The 17,292-nt window shown below is 39.3% G+C and overlaps 1 protein-coding gene across 6 annotated transcripts in view; it reads left to right on the top strand.

Annotated features, from left to right (window-relative positions):
* RBMS3 (RNA binding motif single stranded interacting protein 3) overlaps positions 1-17,292 on the top strand; it is a 1,106,864-nt gene that overhangs the window by 532,872 nt on the left and 556,700 nt on the right. For 4 of the 6 annotated variants that reach the window (XM_086720584.1, XM_086720585.1, XM_025913104.2 and 1 more), the window contains one exon: positions 1,798-1,970. In XM_086720584.1, coding sequence (XP_086576710.1) covers positions 1,798-1,970 — 173 coding nt within the window. The remainder of the gene's footprint in view (positions 1-1,797; positions 1,971-17,292) is intronic. The other 2 variants (XM_086720587.1, XM_025913105.2) reach the window with 1 other exon arrangement.

Below are 17,292 nucleotides of genomic sequence, written 5' to 3'. Positions count from 1 at the left end.
TGTGCTGGGTGTCTGGGGTGGGGACTTGGGAGGTGAGAAGGCAGAGATAATGAGTTTCATTTGACATGTTGTAGCTAAGAGGCATTGTCTTGTAGCCACTTGGAAATATGGACTGGGGCAAATCTGATCATTCTGAAAAGTGTAAGACTGAGTTATTATAGCAAGAAACAAGGCTGGTGCTGCTAAAACTTGGCCTTTTATCACTGTAGGCTAAGTGCTGTGTTCATTCAATTTGTACTGTATATGTTGTAGACTAAGTATTTCTTAAGCATCTACTTGCCATCTGTTAAATACACACCTTCACCCCTGATAGAACAGCTAATGTGTCTTCAGGTTAAAACTCAGCCCAAAATCTCCCCAATGGAATCTTAATAGGTGTTACCTTTAGGTAACATTCTAGGTTACAACTGAGAATATCTGGGATAGTTATATAGCGTAACGTTACTGGCAAGACAGATATGAGCTACAAATGTTATCATTGTTGTTACTCTGGCATTTTTGTTTTTGCTAACATTTATTTTGCACTTTCTAATTTCCAGGAACCATTTTGTTTACATTAGCTCATTGAATTTATATAGAGACCCTGTGACATACTACTGAGAGTAGTATTTTTATCCTCCTCATATTAATGAGAATGTTGAGTCTTAGAGAGGTGAAGGCACCATCTAAAGGTCACACAGCCAGTAAGAGACACAGCAGGAATGCAAACTCAGTCTGTGTAATTTAAGAACTTGTGAAGATAGGCCCATTTGACAAAGAAATGAAGTATATAATGAGCACCGTGTCTACTAATTCTGGCACGTATATTCACATTGTATATTCTCAGTTGCTAGGGATCATTTTATCATTTTATTTTGTTATAAAATAGTTTGACAAGTTAGAGCAGTGATTTTCTACTGGGGGAGAGCAGTGGTTCTTTCCCCGGGGACACTTGGCAGTGTGTGGAGAAATTTTGGTTGTCACAACTAGGGGATGGCTGCTACTAGAATCTGGTGGGTAAAGGACAAGGTTAGTGCTACCATCCTACAATGAACAATGTAGGACGTACAGTGTAATGAACAAAAGGCCCCACAGCAAAGAATTATCCCAAGTTGTCAGTAGTTCCTGGATTGAGACCCTCGACTAGAGTAACCTAAAGGGGATCTTGACTGCATCGAGAGAATGGCGGCTCAGTATCGCAAAACACAGGACGTTCGCCATGAAGAAGCAGATTTGGGAGTGGTAGAAAGGGATGAGGTCCATTCATCCGTCCGTTTGGCCCTTCCTAGATTCGCTATTCATAGAGTGATTCCTGTGTGTCAGGAATTATATTGGAGAGTGAAGGGGAGGACAACAATATGAGGCAGTTTTTTGTTTGTTTGGTTTCGGTTTTGTGTTTTGGAGAGGAGGGGACAAGGAGTGGAGACAAAGCAAAGACGTGTGGCTCCTTAAAGGTGAGCTAGGGGCAGAGCTTTGGTGCCAAGAGCAAACTACGTTCTTCTCGTGGGGAGGGAGGTAACGTGTGAGTTTACACCTCTAAGGAAAATCACAGGGGACTGATTCAGAAGGCATATGCCACTGTCAGGAGCACCTGGGAACTTCTTTCTGCCCCATTTAGGGCTAACTTATGCCGATCCAAGTGCAGGGCCAGAGTGGGGGGAATGATGTTCTCAGAAGCGTACAGGGTAGTGATATAAAAATGCGTGTGCATGTGTGGATCAGAGAGGCCGAGAAGCCTGCATTGCTTTCGGGCTGCGCTGCTGGCCTGTGAATAGGTGCTGGCTTTGTTTTTCCAGTAACAGCCTTTTCTGTTTCCAGCAGTCCTATGCACCAGCTCCCCACCCCATGGCACCTCCCAGCCCCAGCACAAACAGCAGCAGCAACAACAGCAGCAGCAACAGCAGCGGGGAACAGTTGAGTAAAACCAACCTGTACATTCGAGGCCTTCCTCCAGGCACCACTGACCAGGACCTAATCAAGCTGTGCCAACCGTAAGTGCCCTCTGCTCTCCGCGCCGCTCCTCTCCTCCGCGCTGGCTCACGTGGGCTCAGTCCACACAGGACTCGGTATTGCGCTCAGTACACCCCTTTATTGGTGCCTCAGTGAGGTAGACTCCACCGTGCAAATGGGACTTAAGTTTGAGATCTAAGTCCAGCTGATGTTAACGAATGGAGCTGGTGTTCTTTCCGTTAGGGGCGGGGTGGAGGTCCCTGAGCAGATGTACCTGGGAGTGCTGGCCCATATGCATGTATTGACCGAAAAGATGACGAGCAAGCAGACCCCATGTGGCTGGTGGGATCAGTAACGAATCTCATAAAGGTAGCTGCTTTTGGGGGTGCAAGTATTAGCGAAGGCAATCTTGAAAATTTAGAAACAGTTGCTTTCAGGATGGTTGCCTCCTCCTGTGTTGCAAAGCTTTTCTGGCCAGTTCTCAGTAAATAGAAGTTCAGCCAGGACCAGGTAATTGGGGAATTATAAAACTAGTACTTTGGTTTCCTTGAAAACATCCACTTCCACATCCAGTGAAGCTATTTCCCACCAAGGCCATGAACCATACTCACCAAGTAGTTTTGGATTTGCTAGGAAATGTGGCAGTGACGAACATGCCCTTCCAAAGTGTTTTTGTTAATCTATTATCTACGAACATTTAGGTTATTAACAGTCTTCTGTGCAAATAGAATACACATATTTATGTGTGCCCTCCAAATAAAATTAATAAGGGACACTGAATTACAACTCATGGACCTGTATTTGTAGATTGCTGTATGATTATTTTTCAAGTAATATCAGTACAGCTGTTGGTCATTTGAGTGTGCCTTAGCTGGGTATTTTTAAATTTGGGAAACTGTTACTCAATTCTTCTTTTTCTCTTTTGCAATGCTTTTACAAGAAGGTTGAGAGGATATTTATTTTGTAAATTTTCCAACCTCTAAAATATTGGAAGAGGAAAACAAAGCAGACGGTATTTATTTGTCTTTGTTCTGGATCCGAAGGTTGGGAACAAATAGCAAAACACCAGGAAGTGGCTGATAAACCAAAACACAAATACATAACTGGATAATCAATTGGCAAAGCAATATGTAGATTACAGTGGGAGAGCCGTTTTGCTGTTGACTACCTCGATTTGTGACGGGGTGGAGCAAACTTTGACAAATAAATATTTAAAGGGAGTTGTGTAAGCAAAACGAATGTGCTAGGGCTAAGGCATAGAAATGTAGGTTAGGCTTTGATCAGTAAAAGGTTGGGGTGGAGAATTGGAAGGCAAATAATTCAACTTTTTCCTGTTGTTAGAAAAATCTAAACTCTTTTGAAGAGTAAGGACTCTGTAAATGCGAAAGATTGTGGTCTTTATGTTAAAACCTTCAGAAGTATCTCTTAAAGGATGCTGATAGGAAAAGGGATAGCTATTATCTTTGACTCTTATTGGGATCTCATTTACAAAAAGAATATTGATGGATTTAAGGAAGATTTTTTTCTCATTGCTCCCTATCACTCAAAGAGTTTAGTGAAGCACAGACAGATAAAGATAAAGGTAAAGATTCCGTAGGCCTGGGGTGGAGACTAAAAATATGCATTTCTAACAGTCTCTCTGGCATTGTTGATGCTGCTTACTTTTTTTTTTTTCTTTTTAAAAATTTTAACGTTTATTCATTTATGAGAGACAGAGAGAGACAGAGCATGAGCGGGGAAGGGGCAGAGAGAGGGAGACAGAATCTGAAACAGGCTCCAGGCTCTGAGCCCCAACGCGGGGCTCAAACCCTTGAACGGCGAGATCCTGACCTGAGCCGAAGTCAGATGCTCAACCGACTGAGCCACCCAGGTGCCCCATATGCTGCTTACTTTTGAGAAGCACTTCTTTCTTCAATAATATGAAAACCACTGACTATGTCTAATACGGAAAGTTTCACTTAATTTATGAAGGTAGCTGAGGTAGAATCCTGTGTATTAAAGCCCACTCAGCCACTGTGTGATCTGGGGGCAAGTCATTTACTCTCTGAGCCTCAGTCTCCTCTTACAAGAGAGTAGGTTGACTTTGACTATCTGTAGGTGTCCCTGTACTTCCAGTGGCATGCCGGTACTGCCTTTGGTGCATTAGAGTCAATTGTTAAATATTCAGGAATTCTGTGTGTGATGTGTTATAGACTCAGTGGCTTGAAGACAGCCATGACGGGCATATCTACATCAGAAGAACCAATAAGCCCTAGAAATAAGATTTTTAATTGTATATTATGTTTTCGGAGAGCTGGCTTACGAACATACCACTGATGTAGCATTATACTACAGATGTCTGTGTCAGTGTCCACATTTGATAGAATGTTGCCAGAAATAGATAAATGGAAGTGTTACCTAAAAACCAGTATTGGTGGTTTTGGTGTTGTTGTTTTCAAGTTTATTTATTTTGGGAGAGAGAGGGGGAGCATGTGAGTGGAGTAGGAGCGGAAAGAGAGGGAAAGAGCATCCCAAGCAGGCACAGAACCTGATGTGGCGCTCAGACACACAAACCATGAGATCATGACCTGGGCTGAAATCGAGAGTCGGATGCTCAACCCGCTGAGCCACCTGGGTGCCCCAGCCTGCATTGGTGTTTTGAACTCAGGAAAGAGATTTAGTGACACAGAGAGGTTATTTTTGAGGAAAGAAGTTGTGTTAATGTTCTTACGTGCATGTGAGAAATTTAGAGAAGGCTAAGAGCACAGAGGGTACTGGTTACTTGTTCATGTTAGTTTTTGCTGGGTAATAAGATTGGACCCATGCTGTTGTTATTATAAACGTGTCTGTGGGTTCTACAGTTACTGAAGTGGTCTGGACCTGGAGTTTATTGCTCAGATTATTTTTCCTAGAGAATTTTGAGGAACTGATGTGATCAAGCCACACAATACAATGGCAATAGCTGTGCACCAAGAGATCAGGTTTTCAGCCCTGGTTCTGCCATCAGCTGAGGGTGTGGCCTTGGACTCATGGCTTGTTTTCACCCTAATATTGGTTTCCCTTATGTATAAAATAATGGGTTTCCACTTGATAATGCTTTAAGCTTCTTTCATGCTAAAATTCTGATATTTCGTTGAGATCCTCATTATTATTTAGTGGTACAATGTGCTCCTGGATACTTCTCTCTCTCTCACTAATCCCCTTTTATAGTTTTGGCAGGGTCACAGCCCGAGTCGATTCAGCTGTATCGGTATGGCCTGATGTGTAGGGACACCTGTGGTAAGAGATCCATGCAGGTCACTTGTAAAATCCCTTTTCCTCTCTTGTAGAGTTGGTCTCTCGCATTGGCCATTAGTATTTCTTTTTTAATATACACATGTATTAAATTTTTTTTTAATCTTTATTTTTACTTTTGAGAGAGAGACAGAGTGTGAGCAGGGGAGGAGCAGAGAGAGAGGGAGACACAGAATCCAAAGCAGGCTCCAGACTCCGAGTGGTCATCACAGAGCCCGTCATGGGGCTCGAACTCACCAACTGTGAGATCATGACCTGAGCCGAAGTCGGACGCTCAACCGACTGAGCCACCCAGGAGCCCCCCCTTTTTTTTTCTTTAAATATTTTTAATGTTTATTTAATTTTGAGAGACAGAGAGAGAGCCTGAGTGGGGGAGGAGCAGAAAGAAAGGGAGACACAGAATCTGAAGCACGCTTCAGGCTCTGAGCTGTCAGCACAGAGCCTAACCCGGGGCTTGAACCATGATATCATGACCTGAGCCGATGTTGGATGCTTAACTGACTGAGCCACCCAGGTGTCCCGGTCATTAGTATTTTTTTAAATTATTTTTTAAAAATTTATTTTATTTGAGAGAGAGAGGGAGAGAGAGAGAGAGTGAGAGAGGCAGTGGGGGGAGGGCAAAGAGAGAGAGAAGGAGGGAGAGAATCTCAAACAGGCTCTGAACTACCAGCTTGGAGCCTGATGCAGGGCTCGATCCCACAAAATGTGAGATGATGACCTGAGCCAAAACCAAGAGTTGGATGCTCAACCCATTGAGCCACCCAGGCATCCAGTCATTGGTACTTTATGTTAGCACTCTTCTAAAGATTCAGATCATTTTATGTTCCTATTACTCATCCCAACACTTTACAATGATTTCACCTACAAATAGATAATATTCACTTATTTACATGAATTTGCCATGAAGATCAGTTTTCCATGTTTATTATTATGAAGGTAGAAGTACTTTTAGAGTTTTTTCCTTATAATATAGGACATGCAATATTTGTTAATATCTATAGTAATAAAAGAATAGATAAAACAGAGATATACCAAAAATGAGCATAGATATAGTGAATTATCTGGTATCAGAGTACAGCATCCATATTAATACTGACGAGCAGCAAAAAAAAAAATAGTATTAAAGAAAAGAAATTACATTACATCTCAATGTATAATCTGAGAGCAAATTCCTATTATGGGATTCCATTCACATACATCATCAAAGCTCCTATGTTCGGATCACAAGTAAAATGAAAGAAAAGAAGACAAGACTGCAAAATGATTTCGCTACATGGGAACTCTCTAGTTATGTTTTATTTTAAAATTTTTTTTTTAACATTTAGTCATTTTTGAGAGACAGAGTGACAGAGCATGAGTGGGGGAGGGACACAGAGAGAGACAGAGACACAGAATCTGAAGGAGGCTCTAGGCTCTGAGCTGTCAGTACAGAGCCTGAACACACGAACTGCGAGATCATGACCTGATCCGAAGTCAGACGCTCCACTGACTGAGCCACCCAGGCGCCCCTCTAGTTGTTTTAAATGAATACATTGCATTGTGTGTCTTATAGGAGATACTATAGTTAAAGGCTGTAATGTCTTTATCTTAAGAAATCTCAAAGAACTCTATTGTGTTCTCAATCAAGAAATAGTTACAGAGCACCTGTGCTGCATGCCAGATACTGTGCTAAAGATTCAGTGGTGGGTACATTTAGACAAAGGCCTTGCTTTAGCAGAGCTTATATTTTACTAGGGAAAATAGACATCAATTAAATAAGCATAGATTTGATATAAAATTGCAAGCATAAATTCAAGAAAAGAGAGGAGCATGGAACCAAGAGTGTTTGTCACATGGGATCTGTCCTAGTTATGGCAGTGAGCAAAGGACTCTCCAAGGAAGTGACCATTGAGGTAAGATCAGAAGGAGGAATAGGTTTTACTAGATGAGGAAAGAAGATAAGAGCATTCCAGGAGAAAGAGCCTCATGTCTGTAGAACGAACGGGTAGAGGGAGCATGGCAAGAAAAAGGGCTGAAAAAAAAAAGCCCGTGGAGTTATAACAGAGGGGGAGGCCGAGTATAGGGCAAAATGAGCTGGAAATGTGGAAATCTGGGATAAGGTGATTTCTTTCTGGATCATGTTAGGAAATTTATTTTATATGAAGAGCAACGGAAGGAAACATTGAACTTTCATAAACAGGAAGGTGACTTAGATTTTTGTTTCAAAAAACTGCCAAGTACAGAGTGGAAAGAAGGCATCTCATGAGATCAGGGGATGATCGTAGTAGGAATAGTTGGAACGCAAGGTGGAAGAAGAATGATTTATAGTCAGAGAAGAAAGTGTGAGAATCAGTAATGGTGACGGTAGAACAGTTATGTATGGTGAAAGATGCCTGTTTTCGTATGCATTTACTTTTTTGTTAAAAAACAAGGACTTGAGAGACAATTAATCAAATGAACTCTGAAAGAAACAGTGAAGTGGCACAGAAGACCCACATCTGTGACTTTCAGCTAATCTCTTTTGCTTACCTAGTCATGAATGTATCATCAACATACTATTAAGCATTTAAGGGCTGCAGTAGTAAGAGCACTAAAGGCAAATATAATGGCAACCAAAAACTTCTATTAATTATGCAATTATATTCATGGGATGGATTATCTGCTGGAGATCATGTGTGGAATACTTGGATTATATGCCCTTTACGCTTATTTCAGGAGGAGGAGATGGAAATAGGAAAAGGTAGAGTTGGCTTAGGAGACTGAGCAAGTGAGCAAGTGAGCAAGAGAGAGCATCACAACTTTTGGACCAAATAAAATTTTGGTGATATAATCATTTTTGCATTTTAAGCTATATTTCCTCTCTCAAAAAATTGGCACCTTCTATGATACAATTGTAAACAATGCCCTTGAAACACAGTGAAATTGTTCTTAAAAAAAATAAAACCACATTTAACATAATAAACAGAATTTTAAATGGAAAAAAAAATCATGATGTATTTATATTTTCCACTTATACAATATCTTTAATCATCCTCGACTCAGAAATTTTGATCAATGCATTGCCCGATTTTTGATCAATGGCTGTCCATCGCCCCCACTTCTACATCATTAACTGATCTGTTAATGACAACACTGTGCGCACATCGAGTGAATTGTTCTTCTGTTATAAAGTGAGCCTGCTCTTGGTAAGGCCACTAGAATGAAGGGAAAGGAGGGAAACTCTTGGGTAGGCGCGCATGTATTTCTAATCATCACCAGAAGACCAGGGAGTCTGCTTTCCTGCCCTTCATTTTTCTCTGTAAACGTTCTTTGCTAAAGCTATGACACCCTCGCATTGCTCCCTTTACAATGAAGCTGTAAATGTCACTTTAGCATTTAACCAGAGAGCGGAAATGCCCGGAATGAAAAGCCAGGAGAACAAAGTGGGAGTGTTGGAGCTCAAGAGCTGAGGGTCTGCCCAAGCTAATCTCCCCGACTTTCACCCAACCCTGTTGGATGTCTCGTTACGGTGTGTGCGGAAAACGCTGAACAGTTAGAGCAGACTCCAGTGTCGTCCGGGCTCCGGGTGCAGAGTCCATTATACATGGTGTCAGACAGTTTTGACAAATGCACCGACACAATCAAACCTTTTATCAATTTGAAAGTAACCTTGTCACAGAAATCTGTCAAACTGTGCAGATACAACTAAAGGAAAACAATCATCATGCACTTCAGAGTAACGGAGTAAATAAGAAAAATGTGAGTGGACATTTTTTTTTTTAGTCCTTTCTTACCGTGTCAATGAAGATTTAAAAGTTCCCTCTAATAAGACCCAAGGAAATTTATTAGTAGCTTTTTCCTGAAAGCCAGACTCAAATTACGCAGCTGCTTTTGAGGCGTCGTAAATCTGTATGGTGGCAGGTGTGAGTATGAAGTGAATTTGAGGATCTTTGAACCCTCCTTTGTGTAATTTAAATGAGAGAGTGCCTTTAAGGTCCAAAGTAGATGTCTGAATTGACTCAGCAGAGATCTGAAACTTAGCTGCATATATTAATTCAGGCTTATGTACAATTATATTTGCCAACTATGCTTTCTGAACCAGACATAGGATTTGGTTTGTAATTAATAGACAATTATCATTAATAAGGAATTGTTTACATATAGACAACATTTATTGTGTACTACATACACACTGTACGTTTTTAATATTACCTCATTTAATGCTCAAAATAGCTTTATGAAGTGAGAGCAATAATTACCGAGTAATAGTTGAGTAAACTCAGGCTCAAAATGGTTAGGAGCCTTATTGTCCAAATTTACAGAGCCACCAGCATTCAAACCCAGCTCTTCCTCGCCACCACGTAAACATTCATTTAATGAGAACGAGGGTGGCATAAGTCTCCAGTTCTCACATCCATGGCTGCCCGTGAGTATCCCTGGAGGAGCTTTAGAAAAATACTACCGCCTGGATCTCACCCTCAGGGATTCTGATTTAATTCATGATACTAAGTTAGATACTTAGATTTAGATAGTCCGCTTAGATACTGAGATTTTTAAAAGTCTGTTCAGGTAGGGGCACCTGGGTGGCTCAGTCAATTAAGCGTCTGACTCTTGATTTCAGCACAGGTCATAATAACCTCATGGTTCATGAGTTTGAGCCCCACTCCTGAGCTGGTAGTGTGGGGTCTACTTGGGATTCTTTCTCTTTCTCCCTCTCTTTCTGCCCCTCCCATGCTCTTGGGCACTTGCTCTCTATCAAAATAAATAAATAGACATTAAAAAAATTTAAAAGTCTGCTCAGGTAATTCTACAATGTAGCAAAGTTTGGAAACCCCTGGAGTAAATCATGCTAATAAAAAGAATATACTTTAATCTTCTATTTTAATTCCCTTACTCTGACTTGCATAGATTCTAGAAATTTCATAGGAGCCACCAATTTTTTTTTTCATTTAACTAGAAGACTTAAAAATAAGTTTTGTTAAGATAATTTTGGAGCGAATTGGATTTTCCAATTAAAAATGAGATTTTTTTTTTTGTTTTAGATTTATGCATGGAAAGTCAAGCCCTGAAATGGGGATCTATGAGCACATTAAAGAATGTCCTTGGAGGGGGGCACTTGGGTGGCTCAGTCAGTTGAGTGACTGGCTTTTGATTTTGGCTCAGGTCCTGATCCCAAGGTTGTGGGATTGAACCCCACGTTGAGCTCTGTCAGTGCTGAGCATGGAGCCTGCTTAAGATTCTCTGTCTCTCCCTCTGTCCCCCTCCCCTCACTGGCGCTGTCTCTTTCTGAAGCAAAAAATAAAATAAATAAAATAAGAATGTCTTTGGAAGGACATCCCTTTCCTTCTTCACACGATTTTTATTGTCAAACGTTTCTTTAACATTCCATTTTTTAATAACATTTGCATTTAACTGAGGATTAAGGAACTCTTCCTCTTTTGACTCATGTTATTAGCTTCTATATATTTACGTTTTTCTTGATGACTATAGTCTATATGTTATAGAACATGTCTAGTACATCTTATAGCATTTTGGGGGCATCCTGGAAATTATGGTCCCACTGATTCATTGACCACTTTTTCATTATTTTTTTATTACTATTTTATTTTTTATTACTTTGGATGAAGAAGATTCTGCTGAATGTCCATGATTCTTCTAAAATATTTATTTAAATAGCTGATATCTGATAATACTTTTTCCTATTTATCCTGGAAACAGGGGAAATAAAAACAAGAATGAAACCATTGAGAGCACCAGTTAACATAGGTTACTCTGTTGGTATCAGCACCAAAAAGCTGGGGATGGGGAAGGGTATGATTAACTCCTTCTGGGTGGCCAAGTAATGGCCTGGAGCTCTGGGAGAATTAGAATTCAAGGCAGATATCGTGATGAGTGCCTGAAATTCTGAGGGACTTGGAATTTAAGGGCAGGACTTTGGCAAGCTCAGGTGGCATCTAGGTTTTCAGTTTGCCCATTGATATTCTAATTGTCAAGTATGGCTGACTTTTTTTTACTCCTTACCTTATTTGATTTCTCTGTTATTTAACTCTGTTTACCTCTCTTTTATTTGTGAAATGGTCTTCCTCCTTGGCTATCATATTCCTCTTTCTTGGGTCTTCTCTTATCTTTTGGAGATTCTTCTTTCCAAATTCTCTTCATCTGTCTTAAATTTTTTCTGTTTTTCAGAGATTGGACCCCCTCTTTTCTTGTCTTAAAAAGTCTACTTAAATAACTTCAGCTATTCTGATGATTATGAAATCTACATCTCCAGCCCATGGATTCTTCTCTTAGTCCTACATCCATATCTCATTATTTCTGAAAGATTCCAAGTTTGTATTACAAGAGCTGTCAAACTCATTGTCCAAAGATGATTATTCTTAGACTTGTTCCTTCTTCAGGATTCCCTTTGTCTGTGAATGGCACCACCATCCACCCAGTCGTTTAGATTTAAAAAAAAAAAAAAGACAAAATAAAGAAAGAGAAAAAGATCTTAAAGTTACTCCTTTCTTCAACCTAGAAATAGTTGCCAAAATACATAGATTTCAATTGCTTGGTGTTTATGACATCCAACACCTCTTCTGCTTCACTACTGCCAAGGCTTATTTACTCATTAGCCCAAAGGTATTTATTGAATGCCATCTATGTGCCAGGCACTGCAGATAACTTAAGGACTGGTGAAATATCTGCATAGAGCTTACATTGTGATGGAGAGAATAATAAATGAATAATTAGGGGCGCCTGGGTGACTCAGTTAAGGCATCTAACTCTGCCTCAGGTCATGATCTCAAGGTTTGTGAGTTTGAGCCCTGTTTCAGGCTCTGTGCTGACAGCTCAGAGCCTGGAGGCTGCTTCAGATTGTGTGTCTCCCTCTCTCTCTGCTCCCCCCTCCCCCGCCCCACTTGCACTATCTCCTTCTCAAACATGAATAAACATTAAAAACATAAAAAATAAATCGATTAACTAAAGAAGAAAACATTAGAATATACCATGAAAAGAAGGTTGAAATGCCATGAAAAGGAGATTGTAAGTAATGACTGCGAGGTTATTATAGACTGGGTAATGTCTTTAAGATGAACTCTCAATTTCAAGAAGGAGCCAGGCATATGATATTTAGAAGGAAGGGCATTACAGATAGATTTAAGCTTGTACAAAAGTCCCAAGGTGGAAATGAGCTTGGTGTATTCAGGGAACATGAAGATCATAATAGCAAAAGAACAATGATTAAGGGAGGTAAGGACGGTACGATGAAGCAAAAAAGGCACTCCGGGGCTAAATCAGTAAGATTTTCTAAGCAGAGTGTGGAAATTGGATTTTGTCTTAATTTATTATTATTTGTTATTGTTGTTATTATTATTATTTTGCAAAGTTATTCTGGCTACTCTGTAAAGAATGGATTTCATGGGCTTAGGAGGGAAGAGGCCAGCAAATAAGCAAGGAGGTCATTGTGGAAGTTCAAGCAGGAGACAGTGATGGCTTGGAGTAGAATCATTGTGATGGAGGAAGTTAGAAGTGACGGGCTTGGGATATATTCTGGAGATGATTTTGATAGAAGTTTCTGATTCTAGAAGTTACTGATATGGCAGGGTGGTTAGAGGAACAGAAATTAGGAATAATTCCTCAAGTTTTGGCTTTCACATCTAAAAAAAAGGTACAGGGCCATTTCATAAAATGTGGAGGATTGTGGAAGGAACAATTTTGGGTGAATAGAAGTCAAGGGTTCCCAATCTTGTTATTTTTGAGATCTTGTTAGACAAAAAAAAAAAAAAAAAAAAAAAAAAAAAAGAAAAAGAAAACAAAAGAAAATGAGATACAAGTTGGTAGTTTGATAGATGACTAGTTTTCAAAGCAGAGGTTAGAGTAAGAAATATAGACTGGGAGCCATAAGCATTATAAGTGGCATTTAAACATATGCTAATGTTAACCATATAGTGCCTAATATGTGCTAAACATTATTCTAAGTAGGTTACATGTAAATACTTCATATTACATGTGTTAAATCACTTATCCGTTATGACAACCCCCATTTTATAGGTGAGAAGCCAGTGACACAAAGAAGTTAAGTGACTTTCCCAGTGTTACTCGGCTGCTAGTTGGCAAGTTCAGGATTTAAATAAAGGAGTTTGGTTTAATAGTTCTTCTCTTAACCAGGATTCATACACAGGGTATGTCCACAGCAAGAAAAATGGTCATACAACTCAACATTCTGAGATTCTGAGGGGGGAGAAGCCAAAAAAGAGTTTATAAAAGAATAAGCAATGATATCAAGGAAAACCAGGAAAGCAGGAGAGTGTGATCTAGAAACTGGGGAAAGAAAGTATTTCAAGAATGCAGAACAATCAAGGCTCTTGAATACTATTGAGATGTTAAAAATGTACCCACAGAGAAGTCACATTTGGATTTGGCAACATCGAGGCATTGGCAAGCTTGAGCAGGGTGGTCTTTGTTGGGGAGTTAAAGATGAAAGCTACTTGGTGGTCCTTTCTCCAGGGTCATTACCTGACAATCCTTACAAATAACAATGCCTTTTACTCCTTCGTGCCCAAACTATACCTAAATAGTCATCTTGTGATTTATTCTATCTGCTTCTAACTCTCTTTCTCTCTCCTTCTTCCTCCTTTCCTGATTGTATTGGACTTCCATTATGAAACTTGTTCTAAGGTAGACTTTAAGTTCATGGTGAGAGACAGAGAAAGCAGCGTTCCCCTCAGATACTGCATTCCAAATTGTTCCACCAGAGTGAAAGAAGAAAGGTTTCCAATAACAAGCTCTTTTATTGTCTGGATCCCAAGGAGAGTTTTGGAGGGAAGCCTCAGGATAACTTGAGTCACATGCATTTAAGGAACCAAATAAGGATCAATACTGTGCTTACTCACTCAATAGTGCTGCAGGAAATAACCATTTATTCTTGCCTCAGCCACCAGGTTCCAGCTGTCAAGCAGATCATAGTGTGCCACTGACTGCTAATTCCATACCTAATGCAAAGTAATCTGGGCTCACTGAATGGTGTTTGCTGTTTGCTGATTTTTTTTTCTTTTTGGCTCTGGAGTCTTTCTGCAGGTTTCTTTTTGCAACCCATGACTTTTGGGGGCACAATATTAGAGGGTCTTGATAAAAAACACGCAAAGCATACCTGTGTATTTGTCACATTTAAAAGTGACAGCGAGTCATTTGAAAATTGGCAATAGTATGATCTGTATATGTCATTTAATCATGATTGCAAGTAAGTGATCATTACAAGTTATTCTTAGAGCATTTGAAAAAAAAAACTTTTTTCTTTTTACCCGTTATCATATTCATTACATCTCTAGCATCGTGGTGTCTTCTTGATGAACGAGTATATGACATCATAAATATGCCCCTAAATTTTTTGTAAGTAGATTTGTTGTTTTAGTTTTTCAATCAACATTATTGAGAAATAACATTAAATACATTCATTTTACGTGCAGGATTTGATGAGTTTTGACAAATATATGCACCTATGTAGTTGCCACACTAGTCATGATGTAAAATATTTCCATTATCCCAAAAGCTTTTAAAAATATAAACATATGCTACACAATTCACAACTTGAAATCACTAAGAAAGCAAGGAGGTAGCATCATACCATGAGAGTAACAGAGAATTTTGAATCAGTTGTGGGTTCTAGTTAGCCTTTTATGAGGTGTGAAAGTTTGGTCAAATCATTTAGCCCATTTGAGTCTATTAGTGACTGATACATATTGAACCCTTAATAAATGCTAGTTGTTATTCACTTATACAGTGAGAAAAAAATTCTGTCATTCATATTTATATGTATTAGGGCTAAATTAAGTGGAGCTCACTTGTAATTTTAAGGAGTCTGTATCCAAACAAAGCACCTATTTTAGTTTTTACATTATTCCTGTCTTATTTATCTCTCTGTAACAGTGAATCCTTTTATTATCATGCAGTATTTTGTATTATCATTGCTATTCATTGTTTAGTGGTGTATTTATACTATAAACATTCACAATATGAGGGTAAATATATGCCACTTAAGCTCTAAATGGTGAAAATTAAAGTATACTGCAAAACAGATTTTAAAACACATAGTTGTAGTGCATAATAATATATTTTAAAAAATAAAATGGAAAGTTTCAATTCAAATTGATGCCAAGCATTTTAGCTTTTGAATGTAATGAAGTGGTTTAAAACATATTTGATCATCTCAGTCAATGTGTCCATATGAATGGTATTCTGATATCACTTAGACTTAATTGCTGAAAATCAACAAGTTGAATTTGGTGTAGCTTGAATCAGTTCTTATCAACTAAATTTTCTTACACATTATATATTTAAAAAGTCTTTCCTCAGTGCTTCTATTAAATAATTTTTAAATATTGTTTTTCGTTTACTAACAACCTCTATTTATTTAAATATCCACACTAAATTTAGAATCGGGGAGATAGATGCTTAAATGATATCAATTACTGAACCATTCTTACATGTCAAACTTGATGTAGGTTGACTTCTTTCTCAGAAAATACAGAAAGCCTGTTGTTTTAGTTGTCTGTATAAGTAGCTTTGTTCTCTTTACATGATTATGAGGAACCACTCAGGGTTCAAGTCTCAAATCTGCCATTTATTAGGTATGTGTCTCAGGAGAAGTTACACTACTTCTCTGTTCCTCGGTTTATCTTTCTATAAGACGGATCTAACAATGGCACCTCCCTTTTAGCATTGTGGAGAGAATTGGGTGAGGTAATACACAGAAAGCATTAAAATAAAGCCTAGTATAGAAAAGGCACTCAGTGAGTGCTAGCCATACGAGAACTTTCCCAATATAAACTGAAATCGATTTTGCTCCCAGAATGTGGACATTTGTGTAAAGCTGGTGGTCATTTTGTTGAAATGATTTCCAGCTCTGTACTAAAATTTTATATAACAACATACTCTCCCACGTTTTTTGGGTGGGTTTGTTTGTTTGTTTTTTCCGGTTCTGGTGTTGTGTGGTTCCTTACTTCTAGACTTTACCTATGTAAACGCAATTGCCTTCATTACTCAGGATAGACCTTTGTTTTGGTAATTGCTGTCCTCTCTACAAGAGTTTTCGAAGGCATGGAGCCTGACATTGATTCCTTACCTGCAAAATGGAGCCTTGCTGATTCTTGCACAGGAATCTTGGGAAGACAACCAAGTTTAAGATAAAGAGCTGACCTGTTTTACTGATTCATGCTTTGACATTACTGGGCAAGCCAGAGGTGTCATCTATAGATGATCTGCATGTCTCAACATAAAAGGATGCCACAGTCACGCAGTGACCTCTGCGATCGCTACACTTACCTGTGTGCTTTATTGGATAAAGTGTCCTTATGGTACTGTCATGACCACAAACCAGACAAAGGCTGTAAGCGGTTCAAGCAAGAACTAGAAACAAGGTTATCAGGGAACTATAAAAGGCTTCCCTAATCTCAAAATTGAAAAGAGGACTCATCTCGCACTAATTATGAATGGCACCTCTGAGACAGGGAAAGGAAGCATATTTCCTGGGAATGCTTTCGTGTCAGGATCATTTTGTCTGAGTGGAAAGGGATTTGCTGAGGGCCTTCACATAAATAGTCAGTGCTTGGTTCTCGGCCTCTGGATGTGACTCTGTTTTCTCGAACTCTAAAGCAAAAGGGTCGTATTTATTAGGTTACAACTTCACGCTAATTCTGTGGAAGATGAATGCACTCGCATTCATGGCATATCTGAATTCCAGTGAAAAGAGCAACCATTATAGTGAGAGCTGACATTTGTGAGTGTTCCGTAACATATATTGTTAACGAGCACTTTGCAGGTAGAGTGACTAGCTGTTTGTGGCTTGTCCAGGACTTTCCCAGTTTCAGCATGAAAAGTCCCACATCCTGGGAACCCCTCAGTTCCAGGAAAATCAAACTGCCGTGTGCAAGTATTCAATTTAATCACCAGCCTCTTCCATCTCCAATGAGCTACTGTTATTGTCTTCTGCAGCAAAGGGCACTGAAGCACAGAGACATAAGGTCATCTGAAGCTCTGTGTAACTACTGGCATATCCTACAAGTGACCAAATGGGAAGTGAGACCTGGGCCGTAGAGCCTACTCTCTCCCTCTTTGTCTTGTATCACTATTGGAATAAACACATCATCGTAGAAC

The sequence above is a fragment of the Puma concolor genome, chromosome C2 (assembly GCF_028749965.1).
Source record: "Puma concolor isolate L17-30 chromosome C2, mPumCon1.1.hap2, whole genome shotgun sequence".
Taxonomy (NCBI): Eukaryota; Metazoa; Chordata; class Mammalia; order Carnivora; family Felidae; genus Puma; species Puma concolor.
Note: the sequence above shows the minus strand (reverse complement) of the source record. Positions and strands in the feature narration are given on the sequence as shown.